The sequence below is a fragment of the Mustela lutreola genome, chromosome 10, assembly GCF_030435805.1.
Source record: "Mustela lutreola isolate mMusLut2 chromosome 10, mMusLut2.pri, whole genome shotgun sequence".
In the NCBI taxonomy this organism is placed as follows: domain Eukaryota; kingdom Metazoa; phylum Chordata; class Mammalia; order Carnivora; family Mustelidae; genus Mustela; species Mustela lutreola.
In genome coordinates this window covers 520818-536953 of record NC_081299.1, presented here as the reverse complement: position 1 = coordinate 536953, position 16136 = coordinate 520818, and the positions used below count along the sequence as shown (strand labels likewise).

Here is a 16136-nt window from a genome sequence, read left to right as displayed (position 1 = left end):
GGGCTCCTTAGCACAGGCCCCCACCCTGCTGGCAGGAGACGCACTGTGACCACTGGCCTGCCCTTCTCACAACAGAAGCGGGGGCAGATACACCCTCTGGACAGACCTTGGGAGCAAAGTCCTCGGAAGCCATGGCCACTGAGGAAGATGTGTTCTCCGAGAGGGGCTGTGAGTGGGCCCTTGGCTGCGGCATGATACACCCTCTTGCTTTTCTTGTCTTAACCGGAAATAACCACAGCACAGCCCATTCTGATTTTCACACCTGCATCAGAGGCTCATAGTTCCATGTGTCACTTCGCACAAAATGACAGTCCCTGCAGGTGGCAGCCTTGGCCTGGACCTAGTAGATGGAGAAGCCTGCAGGGATGTGGGGGGGAGACCAGGACAAAACCGTTTCCTGGAGGTTGTTCCCAGACGTGGTCCAGACTTACCAACCTTTAAGAGTTGCCTGGGTGGCTCAGTCATTTGAGGGTCTGAGTCTGGATTTTGGCTCAGGTCGTGACCGCAGGGTCATGGGATGGAGCCCCCCATCTGGCTCTGTGCTTAGCATGGAATCTGCTAGAGATTCCCCCTCTGCCTCTCCACACCCTGTGCATGTGCGCGCCTGCACGCGCGCTCTCTCTCTCTCTCAAATAAAGAAAGAAATCATATTTAAAAAAAAAAAATTAGGGGCACCAGGGTGGCTCAGTGGGTTGAGCCTCTGCTTTTGGCTCAGGTCATGGTCTGGGGGTCCTGGGATCAAGCCCCGCATTGGGCTTTCTGCTCAGTGGGGAGCCTGCTTCCCCCTCTCTGCCTACTTGTGATCTCTGTCAAACAAATAAATAAAAATCTTTAAAAGAAAATTAAAAGTTGCCCGGAACGGGGCAAAGGGCGGCACTTCCAAGGTAGGGGCTCCCAGAAGACACCTTCGTGGGCATGGAAGTGGGGGCTCCTTTCCCTGCCCTCAGCGTGTGGTGGTGATGAGCAGAAGCTGGAGCGTCTCCTGGGGAGCAGGGCCGTGTGTCTTCAGCCACTCTGCCCTTGCTTGGGGTTGCAGGCGTGTTTGGGGGAGGAACCCATCTCTCTCTAAGGGCATGACGGCCATTAGGAAAGCAAGTGCCAGTATTCTTGTTTCTCTTGTCGCCTGCACCCCACTCTGCAGGCTGGACCAGGAGGCTCGGTGTGGAAGGGGAACCTTTCCAGGGGCCCAGTGGGCTTGGACCTACAGGTACCCAGAGCATCAGGGCTGGGCACCCTGGCCTGCATGTGGGGTGTTCTGATCAGGTCTGGGGAAGGGTTCCCTCTCTGGCTGATGCTGCCTAGGACCCTGTTGTTCACATCCACCAGCCTTGGGAGGGGTCAGCTGACTGTGCAGCCTGCTAAACACTGGTCAGGGTATAAGCAGGTGCCTGCAGTGGCACTCGGACCACAAGGTGCCACTTGGCTTCCCTGGGCCTGAACCCGCCAGGGGTTGTGGGGACATGTAGGAGAAACCCAACACCCTGTCAGCAGTGCTTCCCTACCCTCTGACCAAGTCTGGCCTAGCCTGCCACTACCGGGGTACCCTGGACCCACCACCTATACCCCTGCCTGCCCTGCCGGCCCTGGCCCCAGCCACACAGGAGGGGCAGGAGCCCTTTGTCCCCCAAGCCACTGTTACATAGGCACACCGTGGGCTCGTGCGCTGCTGGCCCCCACAAACACTCAGTACACAGAGCAGTGTGTGCTGCAGGCCCTGGGTGCTTAGGGAGCCATGTGATTCTTGGGAGCCTGGTCCTCGAGAAATGGTGGCAGGCCAGCCCGACTGAAGGTTGCCTCCAAACCCATGCCCACCAAGCCCAAGTGGGCAAACTGAGAACACCGCCAAGGACTCCGAGACCACCTCTCAACGCTGCGCGGTTTGGGGATACCCGTCACACTGCCGCTGAGGGAGTGGTCTTGCCAGCAGAGGGCGCCACAACCCCACCCTCGGTCCGAAGGCTGCGGTGGGGACCGCGGGGCACAGCCCGGTCCGGCTCCTGCCTTCGGCCACTGTGCTCCAAACCGCGGGGTGGGCCTGTAGAAATGCCCACGGCCCTCTGAGGAGATGCGGATGTCAGGGTACTCCCACTCTCCGCAACAGGGGGGGCTCTGCTCCCTCCTCTTCCCCAGCACCAGCCCCCAAACAAGGGCCTTGGGTCTGGAGCTCTTAGAGGGCTGGAGTGTTCCGACGGCGTAAAGCACTCCAAGGAGACCGCAGAGCTCAGTTTACAACTAGTTTATGTACTTCAGAGTCTGGGATGTTAGTGGGGAAGAGGCAGTGTGAGCACGGAGCTGGACAAGACAGGAGTACACGCCTTGGTGGGGATGGGGGACAGTGGGTACTGCCCTTAGGACGTGTCTGGTGGCCCCAGTAGAGTAGCAGTGACAGCAGGTGGGGTCAGAAGAGGCTGTAGAGAGAATCGCTGGGGCGACCCCCCCCCCCAGGGGCCCTTGTTTGTCCCCGCCCAGGCATGGAAGCTCCCCACCCAGACACACCACCCTGTGCATGCGCTTGCCTTGGGGCTTGCAGGGTCCTGTTCCTTTGGGAACGTGTGGTCTGCATCTCTGTGGCTGCAGGGACACCCAGCGGGGTCCTGGGTAGGAAGGCAGGGCCACTGTCCCCAGCAGGCACTACCCACAGGCCAACTGAACGCCTTAGTAGTGCCCAGCTTTCTGCTCACCCAGCTGCTGACCGCGCCATCAACCTGCTGGCACAACTCCCTGCCCTTCTCCAGATCCTGTCCCCACCGGAAAGCCTTTGGAAACCAGCCAGAGCCAGCTCCTGCCCTGCCCCAACCACCTTCTACCAACACCTAGGACCCGAGTGGCCGCAGGGACTCAGAGCGGCCGACCGGACCAAGCCCGCTCAAACCAATGCCAGCCCTTCCCCCAGAGGGACTGGTCCTTCACAAGCGACAGGTCCGGCCGCTCCGCTCGGCTGCCTCCTGTCCTGGGCTCAAGGCCAGTCCTGTATCTGATGTTCTCAGCCCGCCCCAGGCTCCCTGCCCACCTTCCCGCTAACTCCTGCCCAAAGGACAGCACCGCGCGCCCAGCTCTGGGCCCGGGCAGGGCAGGGGGTCGCGATGGCAAGAGCTGCTGCCACAGCGGCAGCGGAGGGTCAGGCTGGGGAGCCAGGCGAGCCCCGGCCCCGTCCTGGAAGGCAGACGCCCGAGCCGGCGGCCCTCCGCCGCCGCAGGAGACTTGGGACGGGGGACGGGGATTCGGGCGCAGTCGCCGCGGGGCAAGACCCAGGTTCCGGCGGCGCGCGCTGCCCCGCCGGGTTGGGGAGAAGGGGGCCCTCGGGCGGGCGGGGCGGCCGGCTCCGGCTTACGGCGCCCGGCCCGCGGCCCCCGGCGGCTGGGGGCGCGGGGCGCGGCTGCGCGGGCCGTCGGGCGTGCAGGCCTTGGCGGACAGCGCCCTCTCGCGGCCGGAGCGGAAGGCGGCCGTCACGGTCACCAGGTAGGCGGTGCCGGGCGCCAGCCCCTGCAGCGTCGTGCCGTTGCGGCCCGCGGGCACCTCCACGCGCTGCGCCGCGCCGCCCGGCAGCGGCCCGTACTGCACGTGGTAGCCGAGCACCGCGGCCGGGCCCAGCGCCGGGGCCCAGCTCACGCGCAGGCTGCGCGGCCGGGCGTGCGAGACCACGATGCGCTCCGGCCCCGCCTCCTCTGGGGGTGGCGGGGGCGGGCGCGTGGGCGGAGGGGGCGAGGTCTCGTCCTGGCCCCGCCCCGCGCCCTCGGCCCCGCCCTCCGCGCCGAGCTCACCCGGCAGCGTGTGCACCCGCAGGTGCTGCGGCCTCACGAGGTGCACGTTGGACTCGGGCACCAGCGCCACCTCGTAGTCGGTGTCGGGGTCGAGGTTGGTCCAGGCCCAGCTGGTGGCGTTCCCCGGCAGCTGTTGGCGACGCACGGTCCCCGGGTCAGTGCTGGGCGCCAGCTCCAACATGTAGTAGCCGGAGTCTGCGGTCAGCAGGGGTGGCCAGGCCAGGCGGAAGCCGCTGGACGTGACCTCAGAGGCGCGGAGCTGCTGCGGCCGCATCGCGTCTGCGGGTGGTGCAGGGCGTCAGGTCTCCTGTCGCCCGGCCTGGGTCCCTGACTGCTGACTCAGGGCGGACGGGACAGGGAGATGTGGGGGGACAGCCCAGGCTCCGCCACCGCAGCCGTGAATGATACATGACCCAGTGACAGGGCTGGGCTACGGAATCTGGGACTCCATCAGGCGCTCAGCGACAAACTCCAACAGGTGAGGAGCCGTCGTGGCCACTTCCCACCACTCCAGTGGCCTAAACAGGGCCCCTCAAAGGTGGTGTTTTAGAACAGAGGGCCAGCACCCTTCCTGGGCCCCAGTGGCCAGCACAGAGTGTGGGGTCAGCTCTGAACAGCCCATGCAAAGGGGCACCACTGGGGCAGCCAGAAGATGGGGGGCCACGGGTGGGGGGACACCCCAAGGGGGCGTGACGTGACAACTCTAAGAGAAGCTGGGCGAGCAGTCAGAATACCACCTGCCTCAGATTTCTAGGAGGGGGGGCTCCAGAGTGGGACCCCCAAATGTGCATTACTCCTGAGCCTGTGACACCACATGGCCATCTGAGTGACCATGCAGGCAGGTAAGGTTGATAAATGTCTGGGCAGTTACGCCCATTGGGATCCTCATGCTTCCTCATTTAATGTCAGGTGCTCCAGCTGTCAGCCTGGCACTCATTCTCCTGCCCATCCCCCAGATTCAGACCCCACCCCATCCCTAGAGCCCCTGCCACACTGCCTCACTGCCCTGCAGCCTTGGGTTCTTCTGTCCAGCTGCTTGTTTTCTTCCTGCTGTCCCCTCCAGACTCAGTCACAGTGGCTGACTCGGGGGCCACCAGAGCCCAGGTATCCCTGGGAGAAATCTCTGAAAGGACCCTCTGCCTCCTGCAATCCACAGTCCAACTCCTTTCAGTTTTTGGTGGATGATTAACCCACAGGCGGAGGCTCAGGAAGAATCCTGGGGTTAGTGGCATTTTTCAGTGGATAGAGCCAGCTGAGCCAGTAATCAGGCCCTTCATCTCCAGCCCTCCCACCGTGAGGTTTGGCTGGGTGGGGGGGTGCGGAGCTGGTCTGTAAGGAAGTTGGTGAGGAGCTGCTAGCCCGCAGGGGGCCCTCCCTGGTCCAGCCTCCTCCTTAGCAAGTCCCCAAACCACCACTGGCGCCGAGTCACTCGCAACTGTCCTCCCCCTAGGGTGGCAGGGCCTGTGCTCTGTGCAACCCCAGGCCATCCCGACCCGGCTCTCTCACCCGCAGGCATGTACAGGAGCCTGCGTTGTCCATCGGCACAGTCCTCAGGCTTGGGCCTCCCTCTTCCTCTCCATTTAACCACATCCCACCACATGCAGCCCCTTGGTCACCCGGCCCCTCCAGGCCCTCCACCCTGGGGTGGGCCCATCAGTATCAGCAGGGAAAGCCCCCTGCACGTGTTTACTCAGGCCTGACCCTCTGCCCGCTAGAGCCCCAGGCAGTGGGGCCTACAGGGCGCACAGCCTGACCGTGTCCCTGGAAGATGCAGAGAGAAGCCTTGTGAGTTACCTCCCTGCTGACCAGGCCCCACAAAGTGCCGTTGGCCAGGCCCCTGGCCCCTGCTCCAGGCCCTCAAGTCCCTCTTCCTGCACCTCTCCCGGGGCTCCTTGGCTACCTACCCAGAATGGATGTCCTCAGTTCCTGGGCAATGATGTGTAGGTCATCCACATCCACAAAGTGTAGGTACTTCTCGGGGGGTGCCGAGGCAGCAGCTGACAGCTCCAGGAGGTTGCCGCGGCCAGTGCTGACGATGAAGACAGTGACACCCAGGTCCTTCAGCTCCTGCATGGGGGGTCCCACGGGGTCGCTGGAGCCGCCGTCTGTCACCCACACCAGCACCTTGGGCACCCCTGGCCGGGCCCCCGCCACCTCCGCAAAGAGCTGCTCCTTGGCGTACGCCAGCGCCAGGCCAGTGTTGGTGTCGCCCATGCGCTGGGCTGCAGTACGTATGGCATCCTGGACAGCCTCACCTGAGCTGTGCTGGCCGAAGGGGAACTCGGTGTACGGGCGGCTGCCCACATGCACCAGGCTGGCACGCAGAGCCCCGGGGCCCAGGGGCAGCAGGCCCACCAGCTGCCCCACAAACTCCCGAACTCGGGAAAACTCATAATGAGACACGCTGGCCGAGCTGTCCAACAGAAACAGCAGGTCCCCCTGGGGGGCCGATGCTCGGGGGCCTGGGGGAGAGGGGAGGGTTCAGCCCCAGGTGGTGGCCCCCAGACAGCCCCACACCCAAGGCAGAACCCCCAGGGTCTGAGCTTCCCCTAAGCTGGAGCTTGTCCTTACCCAAGTAGGCCCTGAAAGTCTGCTCAGCCCCACCCCCAAAGGTCCTGAAGCTGGCACCCCTGGGGAAAGGGGAAGAGGGGTCCTGAGCCAACAAGTGGCCCACAGTCTCAGTGGGTTCAAGCTCTGCACCCTGGTCATATGCCTGGGGTGCTCTCTGGGCTCAGGTTTCATCTGTCACGGAGAGCCACCCCTTCTAAGCCCCTCCAACCTCCCTTTGCTCAGCCCACTCTCTGCAGGCTGGAGCCAAGGGTCCTGGCCCAGCCCCCAGGAGTGTGGGTGGACAGGCCTGGGTCACGGGGGTGGTCTCCTCAGGCTTGGCTTCAGGCCCACAGCCCAGCCTCCAGGTAAAGCGACTCATTGTTGGGAATGGGAGGCACAAAGTGGCTGGGCAGACTGAGGGCTGAGGTAGACAGATGAGGGGCACAGAGCATGGTCACAGCCCATATGGCCAGGCTGGAGTCATGACCCCACTTGCAGATGATGTCACCCCTCCTCTGGACCCAGGAAGCAGATTACCTGTTGCAGTAGCCTGAGGGCCCACCAGCCCCTCCAAACCCTTCCCCTTGCTCCCGGCACCCCAGGGGGCAACAGGACCCCTTCCACCACTGCGCCGAGGGCAGACAGGAGCTGCGGTGTCTCGGTTCTGATCTGTGCCTTGCGGCCTCTGTTTCCCTCTGTTTCCCCCAATCCGGTGGGGCGACCCGAGCCCTCTTACCACCCCAGCCCTCTACTAAGGGTCATCCCAAGGAGAAGGAAACTGAGGCAGGGACCCCCTCCGCGACAGACGCCTCTCCCTCCCTTTCCAGACCCGCCCCCCACAACATCTGGCGCCCGCCAGGCAGCGGGGGCGGGGGGTAGGGGGCACCTGGGTCCGCCCACCGCAGGTGGGTGGGGTGCCCGGCGGCCGTCCCTACCCCGCGGCCGCGGAAGGGGAAGAGACTGCCCCGCGCAGGCAGCGGGGGTTAGGGGCGCCGCCCGAGCTGGAGCCCAGCCCGCCTCCGGCCTCACTCACCACGTTCGGCGCCGCTCCGCGCCAGCGCCAGCCGCAGGCTCAGGGCCAGGCTGAACGCCGTCCAGGGCAGCATCGCGCGGCGGGAAGGGGCGCGCTCAGCCTCCTCTCGCCGCTCGCTCGCTCGCTCGGGGACTGCAGGGCGCGCCGCCGCGCAGGCCGGCCCCGACCCCGCCCCCGGGAGGCCCCGTCCCCGAGGCCCCGCCCCCGGTGCACACTCACCCCGCGTGCGGAGGCGCACAGGCTCCGGGAGGCGGGAGCCGTGCGCGCGGAGAGACCCGGGCGGGTAGCGACACGCAGCGCTCACGGAGGTGCGACCGCGGCACACGCGCGTGGGCGTGCACAGACACAGACACTGCAGCTCTCTTTCCCGGTTGGGAGGCTTCGGGGTCCCCACTGACCCCTGCCCCCAGCCAGGAGCAGAGCAGGGAGCTCTCAGGCCGGACTCCCACCGCTAGGCCCACCGCCCGTGACCCCACCCCCAGTGCTATGAGTCTCTGAAATCAGGCCCAAGGGAAACCCAGGGGGTGCGATGGGGTGGGGGTGACACGGAGAACGAGGTCACCCTAGCAAGGCTGGGGCCCTGGACTCACTTCTACCACAGGGTTGAGACAGGGATAGGTGTTGTGGGCTGGACACTTAGAAAGGAAAGGGGGCATTGGGAGGGTGCAGGGGTCTGAAGGGGAGCTTCCCCCACCTCTGCCTGGCTGCTTGGAGGAAGAGGCATAGGAGCTGGGAATGGCTGGTTCAGGCCCTGTCCAGTGTGACCATGCTGGAACTACATGTATGTTGTCCCCATACACCCTGCCCAATGAGGGGCCCAGGGCTTGACCCAAGATCCGACTCCAGGACCAAGGGCAGGCCCCCAAGCCCTCTGGAGGGACCCATTAACACCAGGGGTGGCTGACAGCAGTCAGCATCCTGAAGCCGCTCAGGCCTTAGGGCAGATGGCCTCCCCTTGGGCAGGAGCTGAGGGTCCAGATGAGGTCTCTCACTATTTCTTCTTTTCTTTTTTTTAAAGGATTTTATTTATTTGACACAGAGAGAGATAGCCAGAAAGGGAACACAAGCAGGGGAGTGGGAGAGAGAGAAGCAGGCTTCTTGCTGAGCAGGGAGCCCAATGTGGGGCTCAATCCCAGGACCCTGGGATCATGACCTGAGCGGAAGGCAGATGCTTAACCCACTGAGCCACCCAGGTGCCCCAAGGTCTGTCACTATGGAGACCACTGGCTTCTCCCAGCCACTACTCTGTGGAGCTGGGCAGGCACAGGTCCCCCGTGTGAGGTGGCAGGGGTGTCTCTGCCAGGATGTCCCCTCCCCTTCCCCCTCCCCAGGAGGGTGCTCACAGCACGGACGGATGGGACTCAGTGGTGTTCCTTCCTCCCTTTATGGCAGGTGAGACACTGTGTGGGATGGGCCGGAGCTCCAGCTTTGCCTAAAAAAGGAAGTGGCTCAGCCAGGCTGGAGGATCCGGGCCGGAACAAGCGGGAACTGTGTCCCCGTCGCTCCCACCCCCTCGAAGGGAGTCTTGGCACGGCGGTGCTGGCTCAGCTCCACAGACCTCAGGCCTCCTCTGGGACCAGAAATGGCCTGGTGCTTCTGCCTGGGCCCTGTCGTTGGGGGGGGGGGGGGTGTCACAACAGGCTTTGGCCCTTGAAGTCCAGGGTGTGCCTCCCAGGGGGGCCTTGTCTGGCTTCTGGCCCCAAAGCACACAGACTGACCGGGACCGCTGCTGCTGCTGGGGACAGTGAGTCAAGGCCATGGCCAAGAAGAAGCAGCTGGAGGCTGGGGCTCTCACCCAGAGCCGACCCTGGGAACCCTGGGGTGGAACCATCCAGGTAAATGTGAGCAAACCCTTCTTGGTTCATCCTCTGTCTCACTGGGCAGCCCCCGGCCAGGGGCGGATCCTGGGCCATGGCGGACCGCCCTGGGGCAAGGCAGGAGCTCCCCAGCTTGGCCCCCAATTCCCGGTGTAGCAGGCAGGCCCCAGCCCCACTTCAGCCTGTGCTGCTGGGCCGGCAGGGAAGTTTCCGTCCCTTCTGGAAAAACTGAGCGGGTCTTCTTGGCCATGACTCAGGCCCTCGAGGAAGCAGCTGCCCTCCTCCCTCCGGCCTCTCCACGAGACAGAGAAGGGATGAGAGGCCCCGTCTTCGGACTGGTCTGCCAGGGCCTCTGCCCAGACTTGGCTGAGCTGGCCACCAGCCCTGGTACATTCTTCCTCCCTCTACTCTGTCATCCCTGCTGCTCGCAGGGAGCTGAGCTCTCACCTGACCCCTGGGAGGGCCCCCCACCGCCCCCCCCCCCGCAGTGTGGCCAGCTCTAGTCCCAGCCCCTGCTAGGCCCTGAGGCTTTCCTGCTGCATCAAGGCAAGTCTCATTCCAGCACCCTGCACTTCCCCACGGGAGACTCGGGCAGAGGGAGGGTTCCCAGGGAGCGTGGGGGTCAGCCAGGAGTGTCATAGTTGGGGTCAGGGCTGGGCTTGAGGCAGATGCCAGAGGAAGCACAAATATAATTATCCGGAAACCTCCTCTCGGAAGAAAGGCAGGCTGGGAGGCCAGGGGTTTTGGGAAGGACAGAGCAGCCAGGAGGGGGCAGGTCCCGCCCTCCCCCCCTCTCCCTCCCCTAGGCTCGCCCAGCCCCGGCCTTGCCCCCCCCCCCCCCGTTCTCCCCCCCCCCCCACCTCCCCGGCTGAGAGCCCCAGAGCATCACTTCTTGGTGCCGGGCCACCCCACCCTAACCCCACCCGCTGCTCCACAGGCAGGTGGAAGGGCTTCTGGGAACCCTGGGGACGTGGCTCTCTGAAGGCCCTGCCCCCACAGGGTCCACGGGAACACTCCTCCTCCACACAGTCCAGGCCTCTGCAGAGAAGAAGGGCCCTTTGTCCCCAGCTCAAAGTGGTCATGTTGACCCTAGGAAAAAGGGCAGCTCCCGGGGCCTCTGACCCCAGCCCGAGGGCACTCTGGGCCCGAGGGGCAGAGCAGTGTGTGTCCCCACCCTACCCAGTGGGGTGCCCCGTGCCTGTTTTTTACATGTTTGTACCTCACATACGCACACACTGGGGGCACTGAAAGAGGAACAGGGGCTGCTGTGGTCCTGAGGCAGGTGTGGGGCAAGCCAGAGGCCCTCAGAACCCACCCCACAACAGGAAGGGGGGCAAAGGGAGGGGGGCCGGAGCAGCAGGGCCCAGAGGTCCCTTCGGCCCCCTGCCCAGCTGCCACACCCACACATCCTCTGGACTCCACCTGCCTGTTTATGGTCAGGAACATGCCAGCATCTAAGGGTCTGGAGGTCTGTCCTCTCATGGCCCAGGAGCCCAGGCCTGCCCTCTGTGGTCCCAGAGCTGGCAACAGCAGAGCAGGCAGCCTGGGCGAGGGGCGGCTACCACCCTGCCTGCCTTCATCCCATCAGGTCTCTGCAAGGGCCAGCCAATGCCATATTCTGCTCTGGGGACACGCAGACCTGGGCTCCAAGGGCTGCCAAGCTGGATGGGGGACAAGCAGGCGTGTGCCTGCCAGGATGCATGTCTACTTCTTTTTCCTGACAAGGGTGGGGCCATGTCAGACCGGTGGGCACGAGCTGCAGGAAGTGCCGAGACCCTAGGGAGGCAGCTGACCGGTGTGTCAGGACAGTAGGGAGGCCCGGGGTGGGGGTGGGAGGGGGCAGAGAGGAAGGCCGGCATCCAGACTCCTGAGTCTCTGGCCTGTAGAGACTTGAATTAGTGCGCCCCTCCTGAGGTGGGACCCCGGTTTTTTGTTTTTTGTTTTTTGTTTTTTTAATTTGACACAGAGAGAGAGCACCAGTAGGCAGAGAGGCAGGCAGAGAGAGGGGGGAAGCAGGCTCCCTGCTGAGCAGAGAGCCCGATGCGGGGCTCCATCCCAGGACCCTGAGATCATGACCCGAACCGAAGGCAGAGACCTAACTCACTGAGCCACCCAGGCGCCCCGGGACCCCAGCTTTGGTTCCCTCTGCTGGAAACATCTGCCACAGGGAGCTGATCACCAAACTCAGTCCCAGCCCCAGGCACAGTCCAGTCCAGTTTGGACTGGTAAATAGAGACTGGGGAGGGACAGACCAGCACCAGCACCTTGCTGGGGGGGCTCCACAGAGGTCAGGGTGGGGCCCAGGGGGCAGGAGGGAGGCACTCAGCCCTCAGAGGGAATGAACTGGCCTCATCTCCCAGAGCTCAGCTAGCTGCCCCCAGGGTCTGAGGGGGACACCTGAGCGCCCACTGCAGGAAACACTCTGAATGAATAAATGACCTGGGGCAGGTCAGGGAAGCTGACAGAGCCTCATCTCCCCATCCGTGGGGTTGGGACGATGACTCTGCCTGGGGTGTTCGGGAAGCAGACAGACGGATGCGTGCACATCTACACAAACATGCAGCGCGCGCACACACACGCACACACACGGACTGTGGAGACCCCCATGACCAGGTACACGTACAGGTCAGGGGCCTAGGCACCTGGGAAAAAAGCATTTGTTGCCCAAAATAGAGATCTGTGCCTGCCCCAGCAGTAATCCAGTGCCTCAGCCCTTGGCTTTCCCGACCAACCCTCTAAAAGCAGACCACTCGGCCTCTTCTGTTACTCCCCACTCACCCACCCCCTCGCAGGTGCTCCTTTTGTGAGTGGGTGGGGGCAGAGCTGGGGCTGAGGCAACACATCCCTGGGGTCAGCTGGAGACCACACAGGGCCCCTGGGGCTGGCCTGGGAAGTTGGGACACACCTTAGGAACCCTTGAGGCTCTGGCAGCTGAGTTTCCCACCAAGGCCTCCCCCCCACCAGGCCCAGCTGTTGTTTTGATGACACTGGGGCCAGGAGGATCCTCAGGAGGGCCCTCATCTCCGAAGCCTGGCCAGAGCCTGCCCAGCCTCGGGCAGGAGGGGAAGGAAGGCGACTTCAGACCAGGGGAAGCTAGTCTTGGGCGCTGGGCAGCGGGCCAGGATCCTGTCTGACTGGGTGCAGACAATTGGAAAACCCCAAGAACTCCTGTGGGATCTGAGCTGCCACACACCGCGCTCTGCTCGAGGCCACAGAATGAGCCTGAACCCTGAGCCCTGATCTTCAAGCACATCTAAAGTCCCCACCCTGTTGCTCACACATACAGCCTTGCCGGCTGCAGAGGATGCTAGATCCCTGAAGAGGCCTTTCAGCTACCCCTAGATTCTGGACAAATTACGAGAAACACATTTTTGGTTTGTTTGTTTGTTTGTTTGTTTTTTTAAGTCATCTGGGGGCGCCTGGGTGGCTCAGTCGGTTAAGTATCTGCCTTTGGCTCAGGTCCTGGGATGGGGGGCATCAGGCTGCTCTCTGCAAGCGGGAAGCGGGCTCCTCCCTCCGGCTTGTGCTCTCTTGCTCTCTCTTTCTCTCAAATAAATGAAATCTTTAAACAAATAAATAAAATTGCCTTTATAAAAAAAAAAAACTGTACATCCAACGTGGGGCATGAACTCACAACTCTGAGACCAAGAGTCACAAGCTCTAAAGACACATGCACAAAGAGTCACACGCACTGCTGACTTGAGCCAGTCAAGTGCCTCGAGAAATATATTTTTAATATACTGCTGAGCTTATAAGTAAGTAAATATCTTCAAGGCTCCCCCCAAATTAAAAGCACTAAGAATACATAAATAAACAAACAAACGCGGGAAGATGAAAGGAAACAGGTGGCATAGCAGAGGGGCCCGCGACCCAAGGATGGAGACGCGCACCTGCCATTACCGAAGCCCGCACAGGACCGAGCAGGGCCCAGGTAGGGCCGCCTCGCAGAGGGACTCCTTCCGGGAGCGACATGTCCCCAGGATGTTCACGGGTGCGGCGGACAGGGGAAAGGAGCCACCGCTCAAAGAAACAATACACCATCAGTGAGCCTCATCGGAAACGACAAATAACGGATTCGGACCCCCGCCCCGAGAGAGTAAGACATTGTGGCCGTCAGGTGTTACAAAGTAACCATGTGGGAACTGCTCCCACATGGAATCTGGAAGCAAAACTGGAACCTAAAAGTTGAACGAGCGTGAAGAGACCGTCACAAATGACGAGATTTGAACAAGAAACAAGTCTAACCTCTAGACACGCTAATCAAAGAACGAAATTAAGTGACCAGGCTAATTGGCAGATTAGACTTCACCCAGCAACTAGGGAAACTTGGAAGGAGACGAAGAAACTGGCCAGAGCGCAGGAGAGTCCGGGGGTCGGAAACAGCGAGCGAGCGGGAGGCCCGCCTGGACACAGGGCCGCGGGCGTTTCCACGGCGCAGCGGCTGGCAGGGCGGCGCGGGGCGGCGCGGGGCGGGGCGGGGCGGCCGTCGGAAGCCCGGCCTCGGCTCCGGCGTGTCTGGCGCCACCTCGCGGCCGCCCCACGCGCTGCGCACGGAGCCCCGCGGGTCTCCAGGCGGGCACCGGGACGCACGCCCCAAGACCGCAGGCCCGGGGGCTCTCTCACGGGGCGGGGCGGAGGCCGGGGAGCCCTTCCCGGACTCGGGAGTCTCGGCCCTGGAGAGGCCTCCGGGGCTCACACCCAGGCGCAGAGCGGCTCGTCGCCGTCGGGGTGGCGTCCCCCTCGCCCACGGTCGCGGCACCCAGCGCGGCGGCGGGCTCCAGGGCTCCAGGCTGCGGGCGGCAGCAGCGCGCGGAGGCGCCGGGCCAGGCGGGCGCGGGCGGCCGAGGCAAGCACGAGCAGCGGAGGCAGCGAGAGGAAGCCGAGGACGATGAGCGCCGCGGAGCCCCTGTCCGAGAGGAGCGCGCGGCACGCGGGGCGGGGAGCCGGGTGAACCTGCGGGCGAGGCGAGCGGTCGGGCGGGGCGGGGAGCGGCAGGGCAGCCCGTGGCCCCGCAGAGGCCTGGGGGCGGGGCCCGGAGGACGGACGGGGCGGGGATGCGGCCCGGGGGCGGGGCCTGGTAAGGGACCGGGGGCGGGAGAAGGCGGACCAGGCGGCGGGGGCGGTCAGTGCGGACCCGAGGGCTGGGGCCTGGGCGCGGGTCTGAGGCCTGGCGGAGGGGGGTGGCTGGGGCCGCCTGGGGCCAGGCATTTCTGAGTCATGAACGGGAGATCCGGGGCCCAAGCAGCAAATGCCCCGATTAGGAGTCCCTTGAGGGGAGGCTCAGAAACTTGTTCCCTGGGCGCCTGGGTGGCTCAGTGGGTTAAGCCGCTGCCTTCGGCTCAGGTCATGATCTCAGGGTCCTGGGATCGAGTCCCGCATCGGGCTCTCTGCTCAGCAGGGAGCCTGCTTCTCTCTCTCTCTCTCTCTCTGCCTGCCTCTCTATCTACTTGTGATTTCTCTCTGTCAAATAAATAAATAAAATCTTTAAAAAAAAAAAAAAAGAAAGAAACTTGTTCCCTGGTTGTCTCATCGCGGCTTTCCTCCCGTCTCTGCTTTCCCGGGGCCCTCCCCCACGTGGGCATCGGACCTCGAGCTCCTCCCGGTGTCTCTTCCCAGAAGGCGCCACCGTCTCTCCCGCGGCCCCGTCTTCATCCCCCTGCCACCCCCCCCCCCCCATGCCTAAGGAAGAAGGACCCATGGCATGGCTACCTACATGCATGCCCCTTCCTTAGACCGAGCCATAGCCCATTCCACACGGGGAAATCCAGCCCAGGGCAGGAAAGGTCTCCTAGTAGCTGTGGGGACGGGTAGGGGCGATGCCCTGGAGAGCTTTGGCCATATCTTCATCTTCTCTTTCTGGAACCCCCCTCCTCTTCCCACCATGCCCAGCTGTCCAGGCCCTGGTGGCCCTTGGTACAAGGCTAGGGGCCTCCCAAGGGGAGGGAGCTGTCCGGCTCCAGTGACAGACAAAAGCCCTTTTTCTGTGGCTGTGGGGCGGGGGGGGGGGGGGGTGCCTGGCAGAAAAAGGGGCTTTCCAGGGAGGGGCACATGTGTCTCTGGGACAAGGGGGCCATGCTGAAAGGGCGAGATTTACCTACAGCCCAGGGCCCTGCAGGTCTGCAGGACCACCCCCACCCCCAGTCCCAAGGGCCCCAGCCAGCCTCCACCCTGCCCATGGAGGGCCTAGCTCACCCTCGAGTGGCACAGGAATCCCAGGTACACGATGGCAGCCGAGGGCAGCAGCACGAGCAGGAACGCTGTCGAAGGCAGCAGCAGCTGCAGCAGGAGCCCCGCCAGGGCCTGGCCAGGCAGCAACAGGGTCCCCAAGCCGTGGACAGCCAGGCCTACCCATCCTGGGGACATCAGGGCTGAGGCCTGGCAGTCGGGAAGTCTTCCTGGCAGCATGGGTGCCGTGTCAGAAGTGCCCCCTCCCTCATCCTCCTCCGTCTCCTTCTCCTGTTCACTCATGCTTTCCCAGGCAGCAGGCCTGGTGGGTTCCCAGCAGTAATCAGACAGCAGGACCTGGGTCCCCAGGTCAGACTCCCACCCAGAGCCCAGCAACCATGGTGGACCCAGATGGAGGACAGCGCCCTGGCCCAGGTAGGCCCAGCTCTGAACATCAGTATCCAGGGCCACACCACTGCCTCAGTTTCCCCTGCTGCCAGGCTGGGACTCTCTCTGCCAGGCAACTGCAGCTCCAGCCCTGGCTAGTGTCCCCAGCCAGCTCCTGTGTGTTCTGGTCAGGGATTGCACAGCTGTCCTGGCCCTGGGGCCCTCCTCCCTCCCGGGCCCGCCCTCTCCCTGCTTCCAGCTCCCCCACACAACGACTTCATTTCATAGGTTGTGACTCTGACAACAGCCCCATCAGCGGCTGCTGTATTGAGGTGGCCACACACTGCACTTCCCAGCCTTCGTCCCTGCTGGTGCTCTCATCCCAAGCCTGGCCTTCCTTAGCCTCAGTAAAACAGGGGCAAC

General features: G+C 63.6%; 2 protein-coding genes across 2 annotated transcripts; both read right to left on the bottom strand.

Moving 5' to 3' along the window:
• Window positions 1-2221: 2221 nt before the first annotated feature.
• VWA1 (von Willebrand factor A domain containing 1) lies at window positions 2222-7499 on the bottom strand. Its single transcript, XM_059134967.1, has 3 exons — window positions 7345-7499; window positions 5666-6223; window positions 2222-4040 (listed from the first exon to the last, which is right to left on the bottom strand). Exons 1-3 carry the CDS (start codon window positions 7415-7417, stop codon window positions 3328-3330), a joined length of 1344 nt encoding a protein of 447 aa, XP_058990950.1. The 5' UTR covers window positions 7418-7499; the 3' UTR covers window positions 2222-3327.
• Window positions 7500-12869: 5370 nt separating this feature from the next.
• Window positions 12870-15905, bottom strand: TMEM88B (transmembrane protein 88B). Its single transcript, XM_059134970.1, has 2 exons — window positions 15354-15905; window positions 12870-14114 (listed from the first exon to the last, which is right to left on the bottom strand). Exons 1-2 carry the CDS (start codon window positions 15627-15629, stop codon window positions 13854-13856), a joined length of 537 nt encoding a protein of 178 aa, XP_058990953.1. The 5' UTR covers window positions 15630-15905; the 3' UTR covers window positions 12870-13853.
• Between the last annotated feature and the right edge of the window lie 231 nt (window positions 15906-16136).